This window comes from Schistocerca cancellata, chromosome 1 (assembly GCF_023864275.1).
Source record: "Schistocerca cancellata isolate TAMUIC-IGC-003103 chromosome 1, iqSchCanc2.1, whole genome shotgun sequence".
Classification (NCBI taxonomy): domain Eukaryota; kingdom Metazoa; phylum Arthropoda; class Insecta; order Orthoptera; family Acrididae; genus Schistocerca; species Schistocerca cancellata.
Genome location: NC_064626.1, coordinates 1,096,714,526 through 1,096,736,708, shown reverse-complemented (window position 1 = coordinate 1,096,736,708; position 22,183 = coordinate 1,096,714,526). Strand labels below are relative to the sequence as shown.

Below are 22,183 nucleotides of genomic sequence, written 5' to 3'. Positions count from 1 at the left end.
CACCTTAAAAAACTATCCAATCTCCTGGTTTCCCACCTCCGGAAAGGCAACTCACTCACCCTTCACAACCTTTCCAGCAAACCTCAACCTCCTCTCATTGCACACTAACCCAGTCTCTCCCATCTCCTCAATCTCCCACTTCCAGCTCCACTCCCTCCAAAACCTCAAAATTCCAATCAACACAATCTGGAACCACAACACCCCAATTCAGTAGTTAACCTTTCCTCCAAACCTCTCTCCCAATCCGAAACCTCTCTCCCAATCCGAAACCTCTGTCCTATCCAAAGGCCTCACCTTCTGCCCCACTCCCAGATTTAACCAAACAGCCCTCGACAAAGATTTACAGTCCTACACCCGTGCTCTCTGCTGGAAATATCACTTTGCCACGAAGAAAAATGATCCTAACCCTACGCCTAATGATCCAACTCCCCAAGACACTATCCAAATTGAACCCCGCCTGGAACAGTATACACACACACACACACACACACACACGTGGATGAATATGTGTGTGTGTGTGTGTGTGTGTGTGTGTGTGTGTGTGTGTGTGTGCGCGCGCGCGAGTGTATACCAGTCCTTTTTTCCCCCTAAGGTAAGTCTTTCCACTCCCGGGATTGGAATGACTCCTTACTCTCTCCCTTCAAAACCCACATCCTTTCGTCTTTCCCTCTTTCCTGACAAAGCAACCGTTGGTTGCGAAAGCTTGAATGTTGTGTCGTGTGTGTGTGTGTGTGTGTGTGTGTGTGTGTGTGTGTGTGTGTGTGTTTGTATGGCTATCAACATGCCAACGCTTTCGTTTGGTAAGTTACATCATAGAGAGAGAGAGAGAGAGAGAGAGAGAGAGAAGGAAGGGGGGTGGAGGGCAGCAGCAAGAGGGAGAAAGAGATATACTCCAATTATACACTTCACAGAAAGGTAAACTATAATTACATATAATACAATGAGTAAATGTAAGTAACAATACAACAGGGCACCCCTTAAAGGATATTTACCTGTTGTATATCTTCTTGAGAAGGAGTCATAAACAAATGAGGCTTTTCTCTTATCAGGTCGAGACTTAGTGTTAAGTTGTTATTTGTTTGACGTAAAGCCTCCCGTGCCGTTGATCTTGCAAATCCCATGCTCATCAAACTTTTGTGAAGCTGAGGATCTACAAACTGTTCTCCATCAATACACTTGCCCAATTTTCGTCGCTCTCTGTTGTGTTAAACAAAGGTGTCAATAGTTTTAAAAACAATGGAATGAAAATAAATAACATCTAAATCTTACATTGGTTTATCAAAGAAGAACCAGGGAACTCTGATACACATATCCTCCTGTTAAAAACATGAAACATAATATGCTATTAAAGCTGGCTGTTTGCTTCTTATGATGATGAGAAAATGAGACGGCAAAAATGCAACAAAAATTATACAGAGTGACAATCATGGAACTATATGAAAAAAAAAGTAGTTACAAACTACAGCATGCACACACTTTATTCATGTAAACATCACTAGAGATATTCAGATTTAGGTTATGACATGTTTGATATGCTTGCCATCATTGGCGATGATGTGGTGCAGACAAATAGTGAAATTCTGCATGACCCACTGAAGGGTCGGAAAATTGATGCTGTCAATGACCTCCAGAATGGCTGTTTTTATCTCAGCAATGGTTCTGAGGTTATTGCTGTACATCTTGTATTTAATGTAGCCCCACAAAATAGAGTCACAAGAGTTCAGATTTGGAGAATGCGGTGGCCAACTGAGGCCCATGTCAGTGGCCTCTGGGTACCAGAGCCAGAATGCGGTCCCCAAAGTGCTCCACCAGGACATCAAACACTCTCCTGCTTCAATACAATCGAGATCCATTTTGCATGAACCATAACTTGTCAAAATTAGGGTCACTCTGGATGATGTGGATGAAATCATCTTTCAAAACCTTCACATACCATTTGGTAGTCACCATGCCGCCAAGGAATATCGCACTAGTTATTCTGTGACTGGAACTGCACACCACACAGTCGCCCACTGAGGGTGAAGAGACTTCTCGGTCATGAAATGCAGATTTTCAGTCACCCCAAATGCACCAATTTTGCTTATTGATGAACCCATCCAAATGAAAGTGGGCTTTGTTGCTAATCCAAACCATACACAATTCCCACCATGTCCCGAAGCCAACCATGCAGTCTGAACATCCTAACAGAAACTGTTCAGAAGTTATGACAATTTTATTTCAAATAGTTTAATAATTGTATACTGACCTCAGTTACATACAAAAACTTTAAACTGAATATAAAATACTGCACAGACTTGGAGTTATCAGTTATTTTAATATTTATGGTGAGAGCAGTGATTACATATCTATTATCATAATCAAGCATTAACTTAACAAACATGTTCTCAAATTTCATGGTTTTGTGCAGACTGAGATTTAAGTTCAAACATTTGCCTTTCAACGCCACTTTTCTACAAGGTGACCCATCTGAATATGCTGCATGATTCAGTTAAAAAACCTTATATCACCTATGATAGCATACACCGACAGACACTCTGAAATATAAGGAAGGAATTTAAAATACCATCAAAATTTATCAGATTAGTTAAAATGTGTATAGACGAAACTTTATGCTGCATAAGGACACCGGTAGGAGAAACTAAAGATTTTAATGTGTACACTGGACTGAGAGAAGGGGATGCCATTTCACCTATCTTATTTAACCTTGTCCTAGAGAAAATCGATAGAGAATTTTCTAAAACCAGTCCACAAGGGATCCAGCTACAGGATGTGAACATTACAAGACTTGCCTATGCAGATGATGTAGCACTCATAAGTAGTTCCAAAAGAGAGTTAATCAGAATGATGCAAAATTACTACAAAATTGCTGAGAAAACAGGATTACATGTTAACGAAGAAAAGACAGAATACCTGCCCATATGTAAGAAAACCAGAAAAGATGTACCTCTGACTGTAGATGGATTCAATTTCAAGACTGTTTACCACTTCAAGTGCCTAGGAAGGCTCTTTAGTAATAACAACAGAACACATATAGAAATAGATGCCCGTTTATCAACAGCAAACAAGACACTTTTTAGTTTCATCAAAATTCTAAGAAAAAGATCACTTAGCAGTAACTTCAAAATCCGCTTGTATCAATCAACCATTACACCTGTGATATTATAAGGATGTGAAACATTACTATTTAGAAAGAAAGATGAAGAAAAACTGTTAATATTCGAAAGAAAAGTACTAAGGAAAATTTTTGAACCTGTATACAACAAAAATAAGGTGGAATGGAGAATGACAAGAAATGAAGAATTAAGAGGGCTGTACAAACACCGTAACATTGTCGAAGTGCTCAAGAGAAGAAGGCTGAATTGGGCAGGCCATATAGCAAGAATGACAGAGAATAGACCACCTAGAATGGCATTCAGCAGAACAATAGATGGAACAAGAGGAAGAGGGAGACCCAGAATCAGATGGCAGGATAACATTCGGGAGGACACAACTAGGATGAACAACAACAGCAACTGGACAAACAGCGCATTGGACAGGCAGAAGTAGAAGAGGCTCATAGAGCAGGTGTACGGTTGATAAGGCCCTTGCCACATGCAAAGTAAAAATATATCACCCAATATCTCTCTCCTAGTTTTCAAAACTCCAGTCCTTGCCATAACAGCATTCCTGAGAGAATGGAGAAACACAGTCACAGCCTAGGTGTCACCATTATAGCCTAGGTGTCACCACAATAAAATCTGAAGATTAGTGTACACTAAAATGAAGCTTCTCCACAGATTCAAACTGTGTTCAGCTCCCAGGGAGGTACATTTCGGTGTACATTACTGCAGAATTGAAGTTTAATTCTGCAAAACCATACATTACCTACAAGAAGGCAACACAAATATCTGATAACATATTAAAACTGGGGAAAAGGCAAATACAAATTCTTCACACTTGATGAAAATTAACATGAAATGCACAACACATAACTGACCTGTTTAACTGTCTCTCGGCAGCTTCTTTCTTTTTTACCTCTTCCTTCTGAGTTCTACGATTACTAAGAAACTCCACTGCAGCAGCAACATTACCACATGTGGCTCGCAACCCAAGGCGAGCCTCATAGTTTGTATAACCTGTCACAAAAAATAAATAAATAAATATGAAATGCCATTAACAAAAGTGACATGAATAACATACACCCAGAAACTGATATCATCACTCCACATAACTACATACAGTTCTAATGCAGAAGAATATTTTGTCATGATTTTTCTCTCTCATGTCTTTCTGAATAGTCTGTGAGTGCAACCAGTGACAATTTCTTTCTATTCAAGTTTCACATCAGCTTTTTAAGCTGATGTAATAAACCAAAAAACAATGTATTCTCAGCTGGGGAAAGTATTTTGTAAGTATGTCCTAGATACAAAGTATTAATATGAAAGGCGAGTGACACAGTACCCTGTGTCTCAGTAAAACAAAAGCAATAATACAATCTTATACAAGATTAAATGGCTGAAGTGATATGGCCAACGTAAAAATGGAGACTGGATAGCTGTCTGGAAACGCCCACAGCTTAGTGTGATCATGTAAGCAGCAACAACTTAAAAAAAGAGAGAGAGAGAGAGAGAGAGAGAGAGAGAGAGAGAGAGAGAGAGAGAGAGAAGGCTAAAACAGCAAAGCAAAACATATGAGTTATGACAGTACCAATAAGAAAAGCATTATAATCTATGAATTTATTCAATATGTCATAAACTGGTTTAATTAATAGGAATAAAATATGGAACAGTTGTAGCTGGAAAATTGAAACTTATTTAAACCTAGATTACTAAATCTTCATAAAATTTTCGATTGTGGCTGGTATCCCTTTGCTGCTCCTGCCAATCTGGAATCATGAGCGACATGAGTACTTTAATAGCAAACATTGTTAACAATGGCTGTATTACTTATTGCCTAATTCCAGCAATTTGTGAAACTGGTGCTCTTGTTGTAAGTATTACGAATGTTTAGTAATGGTGCTTTTTCTCTAATAGTTGGCATGTTTGTTTACTCTCTTTGAAATTATCTTAACATGGCATCTTAGGTGAAATATCAAGCAATCACCATTAGACAAGAATTAGTTTGCATCACACTGCCACTCTTCAGTACTAATCGCGTCTTTATCTACCCAAATTAGCACAATATGGATGGTGCTGAGTTTGATTTTGACACTAATGTATCTACATCTATACTCCGCAAACCACCATGAAGTGCATGGCTGAGGGTTTGTGCCACTGTACCAGTTATTAGCATTTCTTCCTGTTCCAATCACATATGGAGTGTGGGAAGAATGCTCATCTGAATGCCTCTGTGCATGTAGTAATTATTCCAACCTTATCCTCATGACCCATATGTGAGTGATATGTAGGGGGTTGTAGTCTATTCCTAGAGTAAATACTTAAAGCCAGTTCTTGAAACTTTGTTAATAGACTTTCTTGGGATAGTGCTTGACTATCTTCAAGAGTCTGCCAGTTCAATTCCTTCAGTATCTCTGTGACACACACTATGGAACAAGCAAATGTGTGACCATTTGTGCTGCCCTTCTGTGTTTGTATTCAGCATTTCCTGTTACTCCTATTTGAAATAATTTCCACACACTTGAGCAATATTCTAGCATCGGTCACACAAGTGATTTGAAAGCAATCTCTTTCGTATGCTTATTGCACTTCTCCAATATTCTACCAATAAACCAAAGTCTGCCAACTACTTTATCCAAGACTGAAACTGTGTGATCATTCCACTTCATATCCCCGCAAAGTGTTACAACCAGGTATTTGTATAAGTTGACCGATTTCGCCAATGACTTGTTGATATTACAGTCATAGGGATACCATGCTTTTTTGTTTTGTGAATTGCAAAATTTTCCATTTCTCAACATTTACAGCAAGTTGTCAATCTCTGCAACATACTGAAATTTCATCAAAAGCTGACTGAATATTTATGCAGCTTCTTTAAGACAGTACTCCATCATAAATAACTGAGTCATCTTCAGAAAGTCTGAGGTTACTACTAATACCTACAACTACACGCAATGTGTGATTTGCTTGAAGAAGCTGATAAAGACAAGACAATGGTGAATTTAGTGGAGAGGCAGGTTTTCCTGAATAAGGTTGTGTGTACAGATGACAGTGATGTAGACCCCAGACTTTGAAGCAGAAAATGAGGAAAACGAGGAATCTGAAGAAAAATACCAGCTGACCATGGAAGATTGAGCTAGGTCTTGCTAAGATTGTAATAATAGTATCTACAGCAGCATAATCTACTCATTTTGTTTGTACATTACTCTTGGAGTTTTAATAATTACAATAATTTGTAAATAGTGCATAACATAAATTATGTCTTTTTTCCAGTAACATTTTGATCAGTAAAATAGTCAGTACAGGATATAAAACAGGACATTTAATACCTATTTGTGTGTCAAATTCCATTCGGAGATATAGTTATTATAATTTACTAGTGAGTAAGCTATAAATTATGGCTTCTTTTGAATAAAATTGTAGCACTACAATTTATGATGGTTTAGTAGCAATACAACACTTTCCCCTCTTCAACTATGTTGGTGGAAATAATATACACAGCAATAATTATAACAATATGGAAGGATAGACTACTGCTCACCACATAGAGGCAGCACTGAGTCACAGACAGGCACAATGAAAATGGAAACTAAAAATGCTTCAGCTTTAGGACAAAGTCCTTCCTCATAATTCATAAGTAGGAGAAAAAAAACAAAACACACACACACACACACACACACACACACACACACACACACACACACACACACACACACAGACAGACAGACACAACTCGCACACATGGCTACCGTTCCTGGGCACAAAGACCCAACTCTGACTGTGTCTAATGTCAGCGCAATCTGCTGGGGTGGGGGATTGGGATAAGGAGGCAGCATGCAGCAAGGAGGGGGAGCCCACTAGCATTAAACGTGTATCAGGCCCTGATCCGGCCAGTAATGGAGTATGCGTGCCCTGTCTGGGGATACGCGGCGAAGCAGCACCTGGACAAACTCCAGAGGCTGCAGAACCGCGCCCTCAGAAGGGCACTGCGCTTACCTCTTGGATTCCCTACAGACGACTTGCACGCCGCAGCCGAAATCCCACTCCTGAGAGAGCGTTTCCAGGATCTGGCAAGGGCCTTCTATGAGGGTTCTTCCAGATCCAGAAACGCACTCATCCACTCCCTAGGTCGGTATGACACGTCCCGCGATAAGCACAAGCGCCCTATGACGATCTTCGACGACTAAGTCGAAGAGAAAATCCCTACACCAAATCCATCATCCTGTTCCTCCCCATATAACAACAAACTTCTCGCCCACCTCAGGCAAGTACCAGACACACTCACAACAATCATCACAAATCACAGACACCAAAAACTACAGAAAAATCACACACACACTTTCACAGGGGAGTAAAAGCCTAAAGGCTACAGACTCCCCCTCACACTTCCCCAAAGAGGGGAAAGCAAAAGATGAGAGAGAGAGAAGGAGGGGGAGCGACAGCATGGGTGGGGAAGATGGCAGTACTGCCTCTGAGAGCATGCAATGAGGTATTGGGAACATGCCAGTGCTGCTAGGTTCAGTATTGGGTGGCTGTTCAGTGGGAGTGAGGGGAGGCGGGAAAGGAAGAGAAGTACAATAGAAGAAAGGACTTGAAGGTGCACTGGCAGGCTAAAAGGAATGTTTGTGCTGAAGTGCAAGCAGGGAAGAGGATAGACATGTGGAGGACAGGGATTAGTGAAGGTTGAGGCCAGGGGGGATACAGGAAATGAAGGATATATTGTAGGGAGAGTTACCACCCACGCAGGTCAGAAAATCTGGTGTTTGTGCGAAGAATCCATATGGCACTGGCTCTCAAGTAATCATTAAAGTGAAGCACATCTTGCTGTTTGGCATGTTCAGAAGCTGGGTGGTCCAGCTGTCTCTTGGCCACAGTTTAGTGGTGGCCACTCATTTACACAGGCAGTTTGTTAGTTGTCATGCCCACACATAATCCAGTAAAGTGGTTGCAGCTGAGTTTGAAGGTGACGTGCTTGCTTTCACAACTGGCCCTGCCTTTGATGTGGTAGGAGATGCCAGTAAGGGGTAGGAGTAGGTGGTAACAGGACAGGAGTAGGTGGTAACAGGACAGGAGTAAGTGGTAGCAGGACGACGTGAGGCATAGAGTAGAGGCAGACAAGGATATTGCTCAAGTTGGGTGAATGATGGAATACCATTCTGAGAGGGGTGGGGAGGATATGTCACATTTCAGGGCAGGACGAGATTAGATGAAACCCTGACGGAGAATGTATCCTGATTGGTACTGAGTCATGAGAAGAGTGTTGCTTTGTGGCCAGATGATGGGCACTTGGGAGATAGGAGGTGAATGGTGGGAAAGGAAAGGAAGATTTGTTTCTGGACAAGGTTGGGAGGGTAATTTTGGTCTTAGAAGGCCTCATTGAGACCCTTGGTATATTTGAAGGAGGACTGCTCATCACTGCAGATGTGATGACAATGGGTGGCTAGGCCCTATGAAGAGACTTCTTGGTGTGAAATGGGTGGCAGCTTTCAAAGTGGAGGTATTGTTGGTGGTTAGCAGGTTTGATGTGGATGCAGGTACTGATGTAGCCATCCGTAGGTGGATGTCGACATCGAGATAGGTGGATTGTTGGGCTGACTGGCAGAGTAAGAGGTGAAAAAGTGTTTCCACTGTAGAGATCGGGAGAAGGAGAGGAGGTCTTTAATACACCCATCATACTGGATTAGGGGTGCGGCACAAGGTAAGGTCTTTGTAAAGGACTGATATTTCTGTGGAACTCAGCGTTTTGGAGGACAGGTTAATTACTGTGTTGCAGGTCTGTTTAGGCTCTGGGTTCTGTACAGTGGTGGGAGGGCATTTCTGGGGTGGTTGTAATTGCAGTAGTTCTGCAAGGTAGGTTTTGGCAGTTATGAGGGGATGTGTGAGAGGCTTCATGGCACTTTTGTGGTGGTGGTGGCTGTGGTGGTTAGTGGAATAAATTATTTTTTTTTTTTTTTTTGCATGGTGCATGCTGCTCTAGTTCCTGGAGGAGAAGAGTTTGTATCTCGGAGATGGGGTACAGGAATTTGGAACAGCAGAGCAGAAGAATTTCATGGATGAAGAGAAAGTAGTGTAAAGAGGTTGGGGCATGACTGACATGATTTTGCAGAATTAGACTTGTGAGGACTATAGACAGGAGGAATATTTCTAGTTTACAAATTTCTCTTTTGCAGAAATGCTTTTCTTGCTATTGCCAGTCTACCTTTTATATTCCTTTAATTTGGCCATTTGAAATATTTTGTTTCCCAAATAACAAAACTCATCTCCTACTTTTAGTGTTTCACTTCTTAATCTATTTCACTCAGTGCCACTTCATAGAATTCAACTACATTCCACTTCCCTTGTTTTACTCTTGCCAATATTAGTGAAGATCTCTTTTCAAGGCATTATCCATTCCATTCAGCTGATCTTCAAAGTCCTTTGTTGTCTCTGACAGTATATCAATGTGGTCGGCAAAACTCAAAGCTTTTCTATTTCTTCTCCCTGAATTTTAATCCCCTCTCCAAAGTTCTCCTTGGTTTGCTTCACACCTTGCTCAGTGTGCAGATTAACCAACAAAATGGATACAGTAGAACCCAGTTTCACTCCTTCGTCAACCACTGCTATCCTTTCATATCCTTTAACTCCTACCTGCAGTTTGGTTTCTGTAGATAACCTAAGCTGCCTATATTTTATATCTGGTACTTTCATAATATCGAAGTGTATATTCCAGTCAACATAATCAAAAACTTTTATCCAACTCTACAAATGCTATAAATATGGATTTATCTCATTTCAGTCTTGCTTGCAAGTTAAGTCGTAGGGTCAGTACTGCCTGGGTCTTCCCCAAGGTCAGTTTCTACCATTCTTTCAGAAATAATTTGCCTCAGTATTTTACAACCATGACTCCATAAACTGGTGGTTTGATAATATTCACATTCGTCAGCAAGTATCTCCTTTGATATTGTGATTATTACATTCCTCCTGAAGTCTGAGGGTAATTAGCCTGTCTCATATCGAGCATATCAGATGGAATAGTTTTGTTATATGTTCTGCCAAGGATCTCAATAATTTGGGAGTAAAGTCTTTCAGTATTGTGTCAAATTCTACTCTCAGCAATTGTATCTCCAATCCTATATTAATTCAGTTTCTCTCCTCTTTCCATAATATTCTCTACAAATTTGTATCCTTTATAGGCTTCTTCAGTATATTTCTTCATTTTTCAGCTTTCCCTTCTTTGCTTAGTACTGGTTTGCCATCTATGTTCTTGAAATTCATAGAGCCACTTCCCTTTCCTGTGAATGTTTGTTTAATTTTCCTACAGTTCGTATCCATGTTTCCCACAATGATGTAAGCTTCTACAGCTTAGCTCTTTCACTCTTCTCTTTTAGCCACTGCTGCTTTGACATTTTGCACTTCCTGTGCCTCTAATTTTTTTTAGATGCCTTTGTTATCCTTTCACCTGTTTCACATAATGTGTTTTCACATTTCATCCATTCATCAGTTAAATTCAATAGCTTTTATGTTATCCATAGATTTCAACTCCTCCCCCTCCAGTGGTTCTGCTGCCTTCAGTATAGCATCACTCAAAGTTGTGTCTTCTATTGTGTTCCTTTGCCCTGTTGAAGTACGTTGTTGCCTGATGTCCCCTTTGAAACTCTCAACAACCACTGGTTCTTCCAGTTTATTCAGGTATCACTTCCTCAATTTCTCGTCTTTCTGCAATTTCATCAGCTATTAATCTGTAGTTCAAAACCAACAAATTACGGTTAGAGTCTACACTGAGCACTGGAAATATTCTGCAATTGTGTTTTGAAATCTGTCATAGCATTATACAATCTATTTGGAACCCATGTTCTGCCATTATCCCCCCCCCCTCTAGCTCACTGAATTCCTCATTCTCAACAGAATTAAATTTTCACCTCCATTAACAATTCGAATGATTTCTTTTACCTCATCATACATTCTTTCAATCTCTTCACCATCTACATACTTTTAAAGCATATAAACCTGTAGTACAGTGTGGCTGGGTGCTGACTACCTCAACTATGATAAAGCGTTCACTATGCTGATCATTGAAAAATAGACACATTACAAATAGGGAAAAAACCATTTCTAGCTTTTGGAACTGCTAATCCCTTCCTCTGGAAGGAAAGTTGGACATGTTGCGGAGAACTGAAAGGGAAAGATACTTTTCCATGTGAGTCAGCCTTATTGAAGTAAGTAACCACTCACCTGTAGTTGACTGGCTGATGGAGCATAAAAATACACGTAACAGCTCAGAAATTGCACTATAGATTGAGTGAGCTACCTCTCACCAGTGAAAATGTACAAACAGGCCTCCCTCCCCCTCCCCACGAATACACAAATGTACACCATCATGGCTATGGTGATTAGCAATTACCAAGACAGGAGGTAGTGCTGAAAGAGAATTCAGTTTCATTCCGCCATTTCTTCTTAGATTATCAGTGCTGGGCTCCCAACAAAACAGAACATAACTATAAGATAGTTATTTTCTAGGGTATAGGTTCTAAACCATCATTACAATTTCCAACACACATCCAGGGAACATTCAGCAAATTAAACATAAGGCACACTTCCTTACTAAATTCTTTGAAAGAAATTTATGTAAAAACCATGATTTCATACCCAATTCAAGTAGGGTGCCAAGACTGGCATCATCGATTTTTAAATTTGAGATCTCATTTTCAACTCTCTTCAGAAGGGCAGCTGCTGCTGTTCGTTTATTTTTATGATACAAAACAATTGCCTGAAGCAAATGTAAACGCATGAAGAGAACAGCTTCAGTTCCTGCAAAATTATAGATTCAAAAATAAAATTAATGTTTCTCGCATCCACTAATAGCCAGAAATTTCTATTCCTAAGCATGAGCAATTAAAATAGCAAACTTGTTACATAACACAGCATGAAAATACTGTTACTTTAAAGCAGCTGCTATGTTTCAGGCAGTATGACTATCTTCATTCATGCATGGAACAGAACACAACATGTTCTGCGAAAAAGCTTCACGTCAGAATGTAACTTTTCATACTATTATTATTCCTTTTGATTTTAAACATTTCTTTAATGACCATGCAAATAACCAGTTTTGTTGTAGCATTTGTAACTACAGTTTGGATGTTAAATATTGTTTTGAAAGTCTGAATGTAAATTTTAGAGACATTCAGGTTTTCAAAATAAAAAAAGGAAGTGTGGGAGTGGGATGAGAGGGAGAATAAAAAGGTATAGAAAAACTGCTTACCTGTTGTTCCCTTCAACAACATTAAGCGTTCAAGATTTGGACCGTAACTTTTATGGAAGCTTTGTTCACATTTTTTCAGTCTTTCTTCAGCATCAGGAATTTGAGTGACATTTTGCAAGCATAAATAGCACCAAGCTATGTCGAGATTCAGCAGTGCATAATTATCTACAGACTGTAAAATCTGTGAATGGCAATTGCTGTAAACAACAGAAGGTTGATGAGGTGAAAGCAAAAATGTGAATTTACAATACTCTGGAAAATAAACGAATAAATAAAATCAAAAGACACACAAAGCTCATGGCAGCTCAGTTGATATCACAGTAATACAACTAAATTATGAGAATTACATGATACAAGCTTTGATAGCTGCAACAAAGAGCAACATAAATATGTGACTAAATATCAACATGCAAGAACCCAGGAAATGAAATCTGATATATCAGATACTTGTCATCACAGTGAGCTAGAAATTGTGTAATGATAAATTACTGCACAATTCCTATTCATCAGGTACATATGGGTTATATATAAGGAAGAAATATTTTGAACTGTTCCATATTAATCCATGGGATTGACTTTCTTGGTACTTTCAGCAACTAGCAACTTCCACCAAACAAGGAAAATGTAACGCTATGTATTAATTTCAAAATGCTTCCTGTTGTACTCAGTATGAGGATATTTTGGGTGGTCATAATATATGTATACTCATTGTTTCCATTTTTAGGGAAGCCTTATAGGATCACTTTGTTCCCCAGTTGTCTTGTGGTCCCTTGGCATTTGCCCGATAAGAACACTTTTCCTCAGTAGATCGTTCATGTGCCAAGTTCAAAATTATGTCACATACTAAAGTTTATGGTCTTTTGCCAGTGTAAAAATTGTAAGCTTCTAAAACAATGGGCAGTCGAAAGATAGTACTGCCATTTATGTCACATATTTTCATACTTGAAAACTCACTCATCAAAATAGGTGGGATATTTCTCATTGACCTACAATGATGAAATTTGGCAAGAAGCAAGGTTTCGCACTATAACCAAAGGAAAAAATCCAAAAATTCTTAATTCGTAGTTACATCAAATACAAAGATATTGGTTGCTTTTTAAACAACCTGTCTGTCCATCTGTCAAAAACCCTTTTTCTCAGCAACTGATAGATGTATCAAGTTTAAATTTATGTTACATATTGAGGTCTATGGTCCCTTGGTGGTGTAACCATTTTAAGCTTCGAAGTCAATGCAATCAAAAGATGTGACCATTTATTTCACATATTTTCAAACTAAAAAAAAACTCGCACATCAAACCCTATAAGGAGCACTTCCAACTGACCTAGAACCATGGAATTTGACAGGCAGCAAATTTTCACACAAGTAAAGGAAAAAAATATGAAAACTGTTCATTTGTGATTATATAACATGAAAACCTATTATTTGTCTTTTTTTATCTATCTGTCTATTAAGACCCTTTTTATCTGGAACAGGTTGGTGCATCAAGTTCAAATTTATGTCACACACTAAGGTCTATGGTCCCTTGGCAGTGTCAAAATTGTAGGCTTCTAGGTCAATGTAATCAAAAGATATCACCAGAAGTCATATTTTGACACTCAAGAACTCACTCATTAAAACCTTTAAGGTACTCCCCCTGATGTAGAATCATGAAATTTGGCAAGAAGAAAGGTTTCACAGTACAAGTAAAGGGAAGAAAATCTGAAAAGTGGTAATTTATAATTATGTTACACAAAAAATACTTTGCATTTTTTATCTGTCTGTCTCTTTCACAACGTTTTCTCTGGAACGATTTATCATATCAACTTCAAATTTATGTACATACTTAAGCCTACAGTCACTAGGCAGTGTAAAAAACTTAAGCTTCTAAGTCAATGCAATCAAAATATTTGGTCACTGTGTCACATATTTTGATACTTGCAAACTCACTCATCAAAATCTATAGGGTACTCCATGTTGACATAACATCATGAAATTCGGGCAGGGTGCAAGGTTTCACACTACACGTAAAGTAAAAAATTGCAAACTCGTTAAACTGTAAATATACGCATAAAAAATATTTTGCTATTTGAACTTAAAAACAGTGCATTCATCATCCGTCCAAAGCATTACAGACAAACATTGCTGCATGCAGACGTAAAATGAAAGCTGTAGTCATGTTTCAGTAAGGAAGGAACTACTGTTGAGATTTTGATTTGGTCTTGGAACTGCTGGGTCCAATATCTTACCAGTATGAACATCAATAACAGACAAAAATCATTTATAGTCTCAAAAGAATTAGTTACATATTCCACAGATTATATTCACAACAAAATTTGCACTGTGGCACATCACTAGAGAGGAAAAAGAAAAAGAAAAAGAAGAAGAAGAAGAAGAAGAAGAAGAAGAAAGAGAACGATATATATATGTAACTGATTACTATTCAAGACTTATATGGTAGAGGAATTATTAAGGAGAAACGACTTTAACATCCACACATCAAAAAAGTTTTGCATCACCTAGGTTCTGAGAGTTCCGGAACCTGTACAGAAAATTGGAATAGAGATCAACATAAACATTGTTTCCACCCTTTTTATTGCTCACGAAAATCACACATTGCATATTGTACCACCATACAGAGAGACCTTCAGTGGTGGTGATCCAGATTGCTGTACACACAGATACCATTAATACCCAGTAGCACATCCTCTTGCATTGATGCACGCCTGTATTCGTCATGGCATACTATTCACAAGTTCATCAAGGCACTGTTGGTCCAGACAGTACCACTCCTCAAAGACGATTTGGTGTAGATCCCACAGAGTGGTTGGTGGGTCACGTCGTCCATAAACAGCTCTTTTCAATCCATTCCAGGCATGTTCGTTAGGGTCCATGCCTTTAGAGCAAGTTGGCCACTCTAGTTGAGCGATGTCGTTATCCTGAAGGAAGTCATTCACAAGATGTGCACGATGGGGGCACGAATTGTCATCCATGAAGACTAATACCTCGCCAATATGCTGCTGATATGGTTACACTATCATTCAGAGGATAGCATTCATCCATGTATCGTACAGCTGTTACGACACCTTCCATGACCAACAGCGGTGTACATAGGCCCCACATAATGCCACCCCAAAACAGCAGGGAACCTGCACCTTGCTGCAATTGCTGGACAGTGTGTCTACGGCATTCAGCCTGACCGAATTGCCTCCAAACATGTCTCCGACGACTGTGTGGTAGAAGGCATATGCGACATTCATTGGTGAAGAGAATGTGATGCCAATCCTGAGCGGTCCATTCAGCATGTTGTTGGGCCCATCTGTACTGCACTGCAGGGTGTTGTGGTTGCAAATATGGACCTGTCTATGGACGTCGGGAGAAGTTGCGCATCATACAGTTTGAGTCATAACACAACATCCTGTGATGTGTGGCTGCACGAAAAGCATTATTCAACATGGTGGCGTTGCTGTCAGGGTTCCTCCGAGCCATAACCCGTAGGTAGCAGTCATCCACTGCAGTAGTAGCCCTGTCTCCCTGTATATTCTCCATGTCTGAACAACATCACTGGTTCACTCCGAGACGCCTGGACACTTCCCTTGTTGAGAGCCCTTCCTGGCACAAAGTACGAATGTGGTCGCAATAGAACCATGGTATTGACTATCTAGGCATGGTTCAACTACAGACAACATGAGACGTGTACCTCCTTCCTGGCGGAATGACAGGAAATGATCAGCTGTCAGACCCCACCCATTTAATAGGTGTCGCTCAAGCATGATTGTTTTCATCTTTGGGCAGGTTTAGTGAAATCTCTGAACAGTCAAAGGGACTTTGTCTGTGACACAATATCCACAGCCAATGTCTAGCTTCAGGAGTTCTGGGAACTGGCATGATGCAAAACTTGTTTTGATGTGTGTACATTACAAAACACTTCTGCTGTCTGTCAAGAGATTTTATTTCCCTTGACAGATTGTCAAGGAATTTTATGGCTATGTACGAGGGTCACTCCAAAAGAAATGCACACTATTTTTTTAAAAAATCCATCTTTTATTCTACATGTTTGAAAGTTTTACTGTGTGTAGATGCATCCTTTAGGAACAATATTTTCATTTCTCCACATAATTTTCTTCCCTCTCAACTGCCTTACGCCATCTTGGAACCAGCGCCTGTATACCCGCACGGTAAAATTCGGGACCAACCTGTTGGAGCCACTGTTTGGCAGCGTGCACAAGGGAGTCATCATCTTCAAACCTTGTTCCACGAAGAGAGTCTTTCAGTTTCCCAAAGACATGATAGTAACATGGAGCCAGGTCAGGACGGTAAGGCGGGTGTTTCAGTGTTGTCCATCTGAGTTTTGTGATTGCTTCCATGGTTTTTTGACTGACATGTGGCTGTGCATTGTTGTGCAACAGCAAAACATCCTGCTTTTGCCAAAGTGGTCGAACATGACTAAGTCGAGTTTGAAGTTTCTTCAGTGTCGTCACATATGCATCAGAATTTATGGTTGTTCCAATTGGCATGATGCCCACAATCAAGAGTCCTTTGGAATTGAAAAACACCGTAGCCATAACTTTTCCAGCAGAAGGTGTGGTTTGAAATTTTTTTTTTCCTTGGGTGAATTTGCATGATGCCACTCCACTGATTGCCTCTTCATCTCTGGTGAAAAATTATGGAGCCATGTTTCATCACTTGTTAAATTCTTCCAAGAAATTCATCTCCACCATTCTCGTACTGTTCCAAAAGTTTGCTGCACACCGTTTTTCTTGTTTCTCTGTGAGCCACTATCAACATCCTGGGAACCCACCTGGCACAAACCTTTTTTTGACGCCAACACTTTCAGTATTCTGCAAACACTTCCTTTCCCTATCCCAACGTAGCGTAACAATTTGTTCACTGTGATGCTTCTGTCAGCAGTCACCAATTCATTAACTCTCTGCACACTGTCAGGAGTGTGTGCAGTACGAGGCCTGCCGCTGCGAGGACAATCCTCAATATTGCCATGCCCACCGACTAACTGTACTGTGATCGACAGCAGCATCTCCATACACCTTTCTCAACCTCTCGTGGATGTTTCACACTGTCTCATTTTCACAGCACTGTAATTCTATGACAGCACGTTGCTTCTGACGAACGTGAAGTGTAGCAGCCATCTTAAAGACATGCTATGATGGCGCCCACTCACGGGAACATGTTGAACTAAGTTTGAAACCAAGCAGGAAGGATGTATCTAAACACTGTAAGACTTTCACACATGCAGAATGAAAACTGTATTTTTACAAAAATAGTGTGCATTTCTTTTGGAGTGACCCTCGTATTTCATGTTTTCTTGGGCCAAAGTCCATTTCACTAGAGGAACACCTAGAGGAACACCCAGATCATTTACTTCCCTTACTAAGAATGTACTTTTTAATATTTATATTACTCTTCAACTTCAGTGGACTGTTGGAAAAAAAGAAATAAAAAAAAGCATCGGTGAATAAATTTTTAAATACACTAAAAGGTTGTGGTTAACATTCCCAAATGCTCTGCTTAAACAGATGCCTGCACAATGTATGTGGGGACCCATACAAAATTTCAAGTAGAGTATTATCTTGTATGTCATATGTCCTCAAAGTAGGCATTTATTCTTATAACAAAACTAGCTTGCCCTAAATGTTTTACCTGGTGTCCACTACAGGACAGATTTGCGTACTGGCTAATACTGTAGCACATAGCACTGGAGGATACACACCAAAACTCACTTCAGTTGATCCTGTTCTATTGAATCTCCTCCTCCTCCTCGTTTCCGCTCCTCTTACCATCTTGAATAACCCTGCACAATTCCTCATATTGTTCAGACTGTGTCACTTTCTATGAGTGTATCATTTCTTCGTTTAGATTACTTTCTTTTGTCTTAAACTTATTTACTTTTCATTTCACATACACACTATCCACCACATTTTACAGTTTTTCTATTTATTACTTTTCTTTTAATGCATGTAGGAATGGGAAGTGATGGCACTTGTCTAGAGGCATTCAAGAATTTTTCATTGCGCTTCTCGTAAAGCATGCCTTGTGAGGCTCTCCGGAATATAATGATTCCGCTGCACTCCAACTGAAGGAAACAGACCCATACTCTTGTGGAGTAGGCCAGTAGACCGAGTCATAAACAGAGGTGTGAGCCTCTATTCACAGTGAATATAACACTTATTTGATATGCCCACAATGCCAAATATCACAAGATGAACGTTAAGTCATCTTATCTGAGCTGTATTGTTTGTTTGATGTGAGCAGGAAAGAACTGTGTTAAACAGTATTATGAGTGGATACTAATGGCAACAAAGATGAAATCATGAGCTTATTTCGCATGCGTCACAGAAAACTGTAATATCACATTTGTTCCTAACATATTAGTTTTGAAAGCTGAAATACAAGGGGCACATTTTGCTATTTGAAGAATCATGAAATATTTCTAGGCAGTTGGGCATCGGCTAGTAGCTCTTTTTCTTCATAGGTTACAACTGCTGTATGACAATTTTCTGGGAGTGAAATCTTTTCGTATGTACATTATGGATAAAAGCTTTCGATTGTGTGGTCATAACTGTGGTACATATTAAACAGTTTTCTTTGCAATACTCTCATGGAATTACTTCCTTACTTACCTACCTACCTCTGCTGTATCTTCACACACAAAAAGCATAAAATGAGTTCAGACAACTTGATATTTCAGCTTTGGACTTATTTAGGAAAAGTCACTGTTAACAAGAACTTGTGCCACTGATTAAAGATGCTTTAGCATTTTGCATGCAGACCACAAAAAATAATTAAAAATGAAACATCGTATAGGATTCAATAAAACTTCAAGCCATCATCCATTGCAGACATGCAACATTTATATTTTCTTTTTTCTTTCAAGATCTTTACCTACATATATAGTCTACCAGCTACTGTACAATACATGGCATAGGATACACTGTCGCAGTATTATTCTTTTCTGTTTGGATATTGAGCAACTGTTTATATGCCTCTGTACACAACTTCATCTCTTATCTTACTCTCATGATACCTACATGATATGTACAACAGTGACAGTAAAACACTTGCACAGTACTAAATTACAATTTACAACAGGGTTTCAAAAGAACTATGTTCTCTTTCTACCAAGGATTCTAATTTCAGTTTCCTGAGCATTTTGTTACACTTTTGTATGGGCTTACTGACCTGTTAAAATCCTAGGTCACCTCTGAAATTGTTCGTCGCCTCTTGCCAGGCCTGAGCCATTGAGTGGCATTCAAAGGTACTTGCTATTGTATGTTTTCCCTGGCTCACAAGAGAGCACTTGGGTCACAGTAGCAAGTGAGTATTTAACTCCAGCTGCACCTACATGCAGACATCCTCAACTGCCTTTAGCACAGCAGGACTGTTTTTGAGTACACTGACGTGACTGAGGCAGCAGATGACTTGCAGCATCACTCCTTCATGTGGGGGTGAACTATTAGCTGTGGGACTGGATGGAACTTGTCAGACCAAATCACTCCTAAGTGTGGTGTATGCTATGCTACTGTTCACGCACGGTCGCTGCCAAGAAAGGGTTTCGAACAATTACATATTGGACTTGTGACATCATTAATTAAATCTGGTGAGCAACTGTTCCAGAGGAAACCTTGTAACTGTGTTCCGACCTGTAAGTTCTTGTAATGCCCCTGGCCATGCTCTAATTATTCAATTTCTGATGCAAATCCCTATCTCAGTAAAGTATTGTATACACCTGAGGGCTAGCCAAGGAACTAGTTTCCTCTGTTTTGAGTATAATGTGACTGTACTCCAAGCAGGCAGTTTCCAAACATGTGTTCAGCATCAGATAATCCTTTCTTATATCAATTTGTACAGAGCACATGTAAAATTATTATTATCTGTTGGGCTCCCACAATTGTGCAGCATCTGTGGTGAGCTGTGATTGGTATTTTGGTAACTTTGGTTGTTTGAATGATTTGTTGTCTGTATTAAGCTGGCTCCCATTAAAGGCTGGACAAGTTTTTAAGGTGCATGCAGCAGGAGGCCATTCAGGTCTCTTGTATGGAAGCCAGTTCTTATGCCATGTTGTAGATGTCTTTTACAGTCTTTCTGATTGTATCAGAAGTTTGTAATTTTTTTTTCAACGTTCAACTGAAAGAAATTTTTAAATTTTATCTGGTCACTTAAGTTTTATGTAAGATTAAATTTTGAATGTATAAAATTCAGCACAGTCCATTTCCATTAAGGGCACCAGATTTTTCTTAATTCAATTACTTAGGCTGGAAACATTACGAAGGTTTGCTTTAATGCAAAATTTAGCATCATGGCAAATTTTCTTTGCAAACAAAAGAAAAAATGACTATAGGAAATAAACTGTGTAATATGTGTGAAAGATAGGTAGATTTGGCTAACCTGCCCTCACCACATTCGGACCCATGTCTTTGCTATCCCTTGTCCTGGCTCATGTCAATGCCTATTCGATAAGGGCTCCAGACACTAGAACAATACTCTAGACCTTGTCATACTAGTGTACAGTATGTAATTTCCTTTACAGATGCATTGAATTTTCCCAAGAATCATTTAATTCATGTTCCCAACACTGATTTTACATTATCATCCCACTTCATTTCACTTACTCCTAAATACGAGGGGCACTCCATACTGATTTACACTTTGTCTTTTCCCATCATTCATAATGTGCCATTTGGCTAATCATTACAGCTGCAAGGATGCAACACTTTTGGTTGAACTGTAGGTGGTAGGAAAATCACTATAAGTGTAATCCCTGCATATTACAGCCCAATTTTCCAACTGCTCCCATTACATGAGTGGACAACAGAGTGTGATCATCCATGATAGCACAGGATAGAGTGGCTTCTGTGCTAGAACAGAGTAAACACTGGTTATTCACTGGTGATCAATGGTGGTGTGCGAAGAGTGCACATCATAACAGTGCTCATCCCCCATCTATTACTGCCATCTACGACAAAGCTCATCCCCGTACGAGTCAGAAAAACCATAAGTGCTATTGCTGAAATGGGGTTCCAGGCACTGTCTCACCCACTGTATTCCAATTTGGCCTTTATCTGCTGCAGGCCTTCCTCGAACCACTTTTCTGGAGCCTGTTACTCTCACCACAGGTCAGCTGCTCATAGTTCCTGGAAGTCTGTGAAATGGTCTGCAGAGAGGTTTTTTCATAGCCCCGAAAAGGTGATAATCAGAAGGGACAAGTCAGGAGAATACGGTGGGTGTGGCAGTATATGCAACACAATTTCAGTGATGGCAACCATGGTTTTCCGACTCTTGTGGCGGATGAGCACTGTTGTCTTGCAAGAGCATTTTTCGTGACAGTGCACACACTCCACACACTGCCACCAACATTCTGAATATTTGCAGTGTTTGCAGTGTTCACACTGTTCTTTCCATAGAAACCATGTCATCCTGCATTATTCTTGATGACCACACTCCATTTTGTCTGCTCTTGTGATGATACCAGCTGGGAAATTTGGCATTATTGGACAGAGATCACACTTTTAGTGACTATTACTGCCATCTACAGTTAGACCAAAGTGCTACATACTTGCAGCTGTAATGAGAAGTCACATGGTGCAACATGAATGATGGGAAAAAATTAAGTAAATCAATATGGAATATCCCTCGTACTTAGATGTGACGAGATCTGCTCAAGACATTCACCACCAATCCCTCAATCAGATACTACCAGATTCTCTCCCTTTGTTGCAGGCATTATTTTGCATTTACTCACATGAAGAGGGCTCCCATTCACACCACAAAGTGGAAATTTTGTTGTAGTCTTTCAGCAGTTCTTTTTACAATAATCGAATGACAATATTTTCCAGTACACAAATATATCATCAGCAA

At 39.7% G+C, this 22,183-nt stretch overlaps 1 protein-coding gene across 1 annotated transcript in view; it reads right to left on the bottom strand.

Moving 5' to 3' along the window:
- LOC126091801 (NEDD8 ultimate buster 1-like) overlaps window positions 1-22,183 on the bottom strand; it is a 108,923-nt gene that overhangs the window by 21,488 nt on the left and 65,252 nt on the right. Inside the window, exons 6-9 of the mRNA XM_049907094.1 lie at window positions 12,334-12,530; window positions 11,721-11,882; window positions 3,977-4,115; window positions 993-1,197 (exon numbers count right to left, since the gene is read on the bottom strand). Coding sequence (XP_049763051.1) covers window positions 993-1,197; window positions 3,977-4,115; window positions 11,721-11,882; window positions 12,334-12,530 — 703 coding nt within the window. The remainder of the gene's footprint in view (window positions 1-992; window positions 1,198-3,976; window positions 4,116-11,720; window positions 11,883-12,333; window positions 12,531-22,183) is intronic.